General features: G+C 37.0%; 1 protein-coding gene across 1 annotated transcript in view; it reads right to left on the reverse strand.

Annotated features, from left to right (window-relative positions):
• The window catches only part of LOC102218810 (general transcription factor IIF subunit 2-like), a 51728-nt gene extending 44396 nt beyond the window's left edge, over positions 1-7332 (reverse strand). The window contains exons 1-4 of the mRNA XM_005807684.2: positions 7267-7332; positions 7027-7100; positions 6866-6884; positions 3741-3885 (exon numbers count right to left, since the gene is read on the reverse strand). Coding sequence (XP_005807741.1) covers positions 3741-3885; positions 6866-6884; positions 7027-7100; positions 7267-7332 — 304 coding nt within the window. The remainder of the gene's footprint in view (positions 1-3740; positions 3886-6865; positions 6885-7026; positions 7101-7266) is intronic.
• Between the last annotated feature and the right edge of the window lie 633 nt (positions 7333-7965).

The following is a 7965-nucleotide window of genomic DNA, read 5'->3' on the forward strand; positions in this document are numbered from 1 at the left end:
GACGAAAAGCGAATGGGTTTGGGATTTAAGAGATTAAAGCCACTGGAGGCAACAGCTGAATCACGTTTCCAAACTTACAGACAAGTACAGCGCTGGATCAGTCGGAAAGGAAGAGATGGACGTTTCTGTTTGGCAAAAATACAAAGATAGAGATGTTTCAAAACTCACAAACGTTTTTGCAATACATACATATATTTTATAAGATGCAGGCAATCAACAAAAGCCGATCACCACTCTCATTTTTCATTAAAAAAGAGATGTTTTTATTGTTTTCAGAGCTCTCCACACCAAATAAATACAAGAATGTTTATTACTGTTTATATACAGCCACCTCAGAACTGCCTGCTTGTTTTTAAATGAGGAAAACACAAAGTGGTGTTCAAGTTCAAAGGTTGTTCTTTTTTCTTCTTAACCAAACTATTTCACTTTTATTGTCCACAGTCTTGCACCATATTAAAACAAATTACTATCTATCAGATACAAATTGCTAAATAAATCACTATTTTTCTTAAATTGGATACACTTCAGCACTATTTTCCCCGTTTAATCTCAAAAATTTGAAAAATTATGTCTTTTTATAAGCCAAATGTCAAATGTATCTTTTTCTATGAAAAGATTAGTGGAAAGCACAAGTGCAAATCAAACTACCTGTTAATGTCCAGGTACTGACAGGACTTGTGTGAAATGTGTGTGTGTCAGAGAGCAGCAGTGTGTGGGAGACCGGTGCTCCTTCCTGTAGGCGAGTGGGGGCGGAGCCGAGCGGCGGTCAGGTAAATAACAGATTACACACCACCGCATCTCACAGGACTTTATCCCACTTCTAGCTTCCAGCATCACACTTTCACCGTTCAAGCCCTCCATCTGCAGCAGTTACACCTTTCAGGAAAAACTAAAAGGTTTTTAAACCTCCTGTTTGCTGTATTTCCACGTTTACATCCTCAAGATTATAACCCAGCGACTGCCTGAGACACTTTCACCCACACACCGCTTCACGTACAGTTACTTCAGAATAAAGCCGTGTTATTGTACCGCGTCAACTCCAGCAAATTTCGTGAATGTGTGTCTAATAAAAGCGCAAACAAACAAAAATGAGAAAAATTCATTATCGCATGTAGGAGGTATTAAGCACTTGAAAGTGTGGAAGCATCTAAAGCGTATGAGGGTGGTGATAGAATAAACCTGGATGAGCAGGGGAAAAATTAAATACGTTTCAGGCTCAGATTTCTGAAATTAAAATCCAACAGAACTTTTTACTACATTTGAAGCTGCTTCTTTAACCAACATCTAAGTGGGAAAGTTACTGCTATGTCACCTTTTCACAGCAGTAATGTCATTCCTTACCCTATTTTTGTGTCAAAAATAGATCCATCCATCACAATAAGTTGGATTAAAATTTGATTCTGGCGTAAGAGTTACCATCTGTGCAATACCAAGTTGTTTTTGAAAAGTCATGCTTTGGGTCTATTCCTCGGTAAAACGCAACTAGAAAACTAGTTAAACTCATGGTGTCAGGATCGGTTAAAAGAAAACAAACCAAAATGTGATGCTTAAAAATACAACATCGACATTTTATTATAATCGATCCATATTCTGGATATTAAAGTTGTCCTATAACACTTCCTTTACGCTTTACAAAACATGCTAACCACATTTTTTTCTCAGATAATGAGATTTTACTTTGAGCTCCTTTCAGAACCAACTGACAAAACGTGCTAGAATTCTGCTTGGGTTGCTAGGTAACGGGCTGGGCTTGGCTGGGTGGGGTTGCTAGGTAACGGGCTGGCTTGGCTGGGTGGGGTTGCTAGGTAACGGGGGGTGCAGTGCCCATGGAATGTAACTTAACTATCAGGAGATTTTTGAAACGGTTTGTATTCAGACACCAAAAAGCAGAAACTTATTACCAGAAAATGGCTGGGTGGTTTTTTTTTTAAGCACTTGGGCTGTTTTTGGAAGCAGATGAGACTAAAACGGAAATACAAAAACGTGCAAAAATATATATATTTTATTTTTGCTTTTTAAGCCTCTCTAAAGAAATCTGGGGAATTTCTTCATCCCATTAATCTTTAAAATTATATTTACAGTAATTTAAGTTTGATTATTTTACACATAAATAATAATTTGGAAACAGATTTAGGGATTCATAGAGTGATGGAATAGAAACAAATACATAAATTCAAAAACAATATGTACCCAATTACTGAAACAAACTGAAACAAACCTATAATTAAAAACAACAAATGACACAAATAATTTACAGTTTGTTGGTCTGTTGTTGTCTCTCCTCTTAAACTCGTCTTCTCTGCTTGCTAAACTGGACCAGAAATCTGTTCACTGCTCCATTTTCACACGCTCCCCTCTGGACCGACTTCTGGTCTGCAAAAGAGCGTGCTTTAAACTAATTCGGTCCCGCCTTGGGAAACACCCAAAATATGCTTTTTGTTTTAAAGCCAAGCTCGGCCAATTATGCAGAGTCTTTTTCCACATCAGAGGAAATCACTCATGTCTCGCAGAGTGCTGGCACCCTGGCAGGTGAAGGGCCGCTCTCGAATCCAAACCCCTGCTATTTATTTATTTATTGCAATGATGACTGAATTAGAGAAATATCTCAATGCTTAACTTAATTTTACATATTTTACATTTTGACTGGGCAATGTGGCTTGAAAGGAAAATCTCAAATTTTTTGATACCAGATCCGATTTCTAATTTTAATACTTTTTTTCCCCGCTTTATTTTCTAAAATCAAAATTACAAATGCCAGATAAGATTTTCAGCAAGTGTTCTACAATGAAGTATTAGGGCTGTGCTATGACAACTTAGTGATAATGTTAGCAGAAAAAAAGACACAATTTTACCAGAAAAATCATCTTAAAATTAGAAAAAGTTGTTTAAATAAGAGAAAATATTATTTATCAAGATATAACCGGCTCAGTTTGTGTAAACATTGTGTGAACATCACCGGAAATGAAAAATATTTTAAATATCAAAAAAAAAAATAAACAAACCAACACAAACAACAAATAAAATGATTTATGAAGTCTCTGTAAACAAAACTGTCATGAAAAAAAGTTCTAGCTGAAACCAAAGCACCAAACTGAAGACTTTTGTCATCCAGTTTCTGGTAGAAAAAGAAAAACAATAAATTATCCAAATGGAAATTATTGAGCTTGTTTTAAATTATCATGCAATTCTTTGATTTATTGCTTATTGCGACAGATCTGTGCGTTGGTGAAAAAAAATCCCAAATTTCCAAAAATATTGACTCAATATGAATTAAATGATATAATCAATTATAATCATCCAATTATAAATCTAATTCCTGTACTCAAAGAATTAACAGCAAAACCCTAATAAACCTTGGTAATTCTCTGGTCACACAGTAACAGGCGCCCCAACAATACAGTCGCAGCTATTTTTAAGCTCTTGATCTGATGCAAATCCTTCTGGCTCTGAAAGGACGAATGACACATTATGCCTGGCAGCAAAATGTCCTCCACAAATACGGAGCTGGTCTCAGTATTCTCATGAATTTTACAGTGCAATCAGAGGAGAAAGCTCCTAACCAAGAAAAATGGATCTGAATGTGAAAATATTGCGAAATGTCTCGGTTTACCTCACTGCCCTGCGGGCCATTTCATCAAACAAATGCTGACATCTACTTCAGTTTCCACCCAACAGCAGGAAACCAGGTGCTGCAAACACCATTACTCCCATTAAAGTCAGAGGGTTTGTATGGGACTGACCTGCGTCGGTCTGGCTGAAGACAGCCATGGTCTGTGCACCCGCTGTGTGCATCGTGAAGGGATATTCCCTCGGGGCCTGCAGGGACTCCTCCTTCTCTCCTACAGCCGTCATGGCAGCCAGCTCCTCATTTAGAGTGAAACACACCTGAGAAAGAAAGAAAAAGCAACAACAAACGGCTCAGTCGATACAAAACAACAAGTCATATTATCGTCTGTCTTGTGCTTAATCGGGTCAGAAATGATGCAGTGAACTTTTATTGATTCCTGAGAGGAAGTTGAGTCATGTAAGAGCAAACAGAGAAGGGGCGCAACAAAGCGGAAAGAGGATATCGACTACAGGAAACCGAAATAATAGAGCGCTTCATGCTGAGCCATGCAAAAGTATTCACACCCTGTGAACTTTACATTTAGTCACAAAACTACCACAAACATCAACTGGGATTTTATTTGCCCTCAGAAATCACTTAAAGAGGACCTGTCATTCAAAATACACATTTTGGACGTTTTTGTGCTTCCATTGGGGTCTCTGCTACTTCTAAAACCAGCACAACCACTTAGAAAGAAACTACCCACCCATTTCCTTTCAATAAATTTATGCGTTTGGAATCCGAGTCGTTTCAAAAACTTCTGGATTATTAAGTAACAATTGACAGGTACAACCCATCACCTAGCAACCCCAGTAGAGTTCCGCCCGTTACCTAGAAACCCAAGCTCCAACTCCAGAACATTTGGTCAGCTAGTTTTCCTGATGTATGCAACGTACAATGGCTGCTGGAAAAGGCAAGTGTTTCTGCATTGTGTTTCTGTGTTTGATATGATGTAAAGCATTTTTAAAATGCCTTGCTGCTGAAATGTGCTATACAAATAAAATTTGATTGATTGATTTTGTTGTCGACTTATTATTCAGGAACTACTTGCTGCATTCTTGTTGGTTCTCCGTGGGGCTCCCCTTCTTCTTTTCAAAGATTTTGCATGCGTTTCCAGCCATTTTCACATGCAAATGTAAATGGGGGTGTGGCCAAGAGCAACTTATTTGGATTTAAAGGGACAGAGGCCCTAAAACATAAAATCATTCTGAAAGAAACTCAGAGGAGAACTGACTAGACTAAAATTTCATTTTAGTCTGGTCAGTCCTTTTTTTTGTGCAAAAAAAAAGTGATGAACATGTTTTGTAAAGCCTATCCAGTTCAAAGAAACATAACAGCAGTGTTGTATAGTAACGGAGTAAAAATACTTCACTACTTTACTTAAGTATATTTTGGAGCACTTCATACTTTCCTCGAGTATGAAAATTTTTAATGACTTTCACTTTTACTTCACTATATTTCCGAACTTAATTGCGTACTTTTACTCCGATACATTTTCAATGTGTGGTTTAGTTACTCGTTGCAAAAAAGCGAGAGAGAGAAACAAAGTGTTTTTACCCCACCTACTGATTAGCAAGTAGCAAGCAGGCTACCGAACAAAGTCCGTAGCCTGCTTGCCTGGTCTTGTTCATCACCTCCAATAGGATACACCTGTTTCGCTTCTCCCATTAAACACAAGGCAAGTCTCGCAATCAGCAGCAGCCACATGGAGGAGGAGACGGAGACCACAACGACTGCAACTACGTCGGACACGGCTTTATGGCTTTAAGGCCCATGGCCTTATTTAAACACAATACACTCTTTCATGGGTGTTAAAGATTCGTCGTACCGCATGCAGTTTATGTTATTCCTGCCCGAAGATGTGGAAATTCTATCTTACAAAAACTCCCCGTCCAACTTGAAGAAACACATCGAGGTAACGTCTTATGAAATGGTTATAATCCTCCTGTTTCAGTAACTATAGCTTGGTCACTAGACACTACTGTATTGTGAAACGTTGACCATAAATGAACTTTGTTTGGCATTGTTTCAGTTCCACACGTGGTGTATTTAGCTTGGGCCTAATGTTGACTGTAGCAGGCTACCTAGATTCCTCTGTTCAAGGGGGGACAGAAGCCATAGCGATAGCAATTTAGACTAAATTTAACAAATATAGGAAAGGCATGCAAGTTCAAAACCAGGTTTACAGATGCCAATAAGCTGCATTTCCCTCCCAATTCTTTTTTTCTTTTGCATAATGACCAGTTGTGTGCACCACCTACTGACTGTAGCATTGACTGATTCACTGATTTGTGAAGTAGAGTAATCGTAACAGCTCTTTTTCTTCATGTTGGCCGCATTTTCTGTACTATTTATTTTTCTCATTTTCAGCACTGACCTTACTTGAAGGGAAAACTTAAGGCTTACAAAAACTTTGTATTTTGTGTCCTGGAGGATATACTAAGAAGCTGGTTCCATTGTAAAGCAGGTTAAGTTAACCTTGTGCTATAGGTAAAGCACCTAATTTTCTTAACTAAATGATGCCTGCAGGTATATCTATTAGCAGGTTTAATTTTGCCTGCACTTGGTTGTGTACATTATTTTAAGTGTATTTGACAAGTTTACCAAAATATAAAAAATGCCATTCAAACTGCATTTGCTTTGTTTTACTTTTTACTTGTACTTTTCATTACATTACTTGAGTACATCCATTTTTACAGTGATTTCCATACTTAAGTACAAGAAGTTTCAGATACTTTAAGACTTTAACTCAAGTAACATTTCAGTCAGTGACTTGGACTTTTACCAAAGTCATATTTTGGGAAGGTACTTGTACTTTTACTTGACTCTGAGATTTCAGTACTTTATACAACACTGCATAACAGGTCACCTTTCAACGGCAAATAGAAACTAAAAGTGAACGTTTTGGCATTAGAAAGGAAACCCTGTTCATATTCCAGAACACAACATCCCCGCAATGATGACTGGTGGTGGTGGCAGCATCATAAAGTGGAGACGCCCTACTTCATTAGGGACGGTGAAACTTAGAGTAGAGTTGTCAACCTTGAGAAGTACCAGCAGAAAAACAACTACATAGGCAAAGTTACAATTAAATAATATGAAATGGCTCAGTCAAAGTCCACACCTAAAGCAATGCAGAATCTGTGGCTTACTGAGCAAAGAAAACGCGGGGCTATATTGTGTCCGTCTATCACCAAACAAATGTTGAAATATGACAGGAGAACAAAATCATGGTTTGATCATGAAAATCTGTCTCACCTCTGTTTTTCCTTGTTTTCTGTTAAAAAAACAAAACAAAAACAAACAAAATATGCATCACTGATTTGTAGAGAAATCATTAAGCTGCAGCACAGAAAAGCCAAACATCAGATGATTGATAATCTGCAGGTTTAACAGATAAAGAACCTTTTGATACATACTTTTCTATTGATATCGTTCCAACTTCTCCCTTTTCTGTGGCTTTCTCCCATTGCTGAGATAAATACTTGGGAACCTGACGGGAGGTAAAAATAAACGCTAATTAAGGGTTTTTATTAGCGTTTATTTTTCAGCTAAAACACAAAATGATCATTAAACATTTAAACTTGTGAGTAAAACACGGAGAGACATTTTTTGTTGAATCTTTGAGTAAACATGCAGTTTACTTTACATGAACAAACCTTAACGAGCCACACGCCTTTATTCTGTCGGACTCCAGATAAATTCACCTCCTTTTGGTCGGACATTGTTGTTTCTGACTGCAAACTGGAAACAGCGCCTCCACGTGTTGAAGAAGCATCAGGCTTCCTGACTTTCAAAATAAAACAATACAATATGTTTTATTAGAAGAGAGAAGATATGAGGAGAGAGTTTGAAAAAATATAGAAAAGTGTAGTATAATAGATATACTGAAAGGGAAGTAAACATATACAAATCATTATTTATTTAAAGAAAATTGAATTGTTTAATAGAATTTGATTATATTTTTTTTCATATGTAGAAATTATTCCGTCAACTACAATGTATTACCACCAGTAGGTGGCGGTAATACAAACCTTTAGTTTCCTAACAACCGCCAAAGAAAGGGAACAGAAGAAGAAGAAAACTTCTCTTTTTTTCCCTCTTCTTCTTCTATTGAACGCAAATGGAAGAAACACATTTCTACGGAAGAAAGTAATGAGAAAAAAATCTGAAATTTTCTGAAAGATTAAAAATGAAAAAAAAAACCACATTTCTGAGCTTGAAAAGTCGAAAATTAGCTTGAAAAAAAAAAACTCGGAAAGATTCCAAAAGTAAAAAATTTACTTTACAAACTCAGAAATTTCCACTTTTTTTGTCTTGAAAATTTCTTATGTTAATCTCAAAATTTCAGATGTTTT

The sequence above is a fragment of the Xiphophorus maculatus genome, chromosome 7 (genome assembly GCF_002775205.1).
Source record: "Xiphophorus maculatus strain JP 163 A chromosome 7, X_maculatus-5.0-male, whole genome shotgun sequence".
In the NCBI taxonomy this organism is placed as follows: domain Eukaryota; kingdom Metazoa; phylum Chordata; class Actinopteri; order Cyprinodontiformes; family Poeciliidae; genus Xiphophorus; species Xiphophorus maculatus.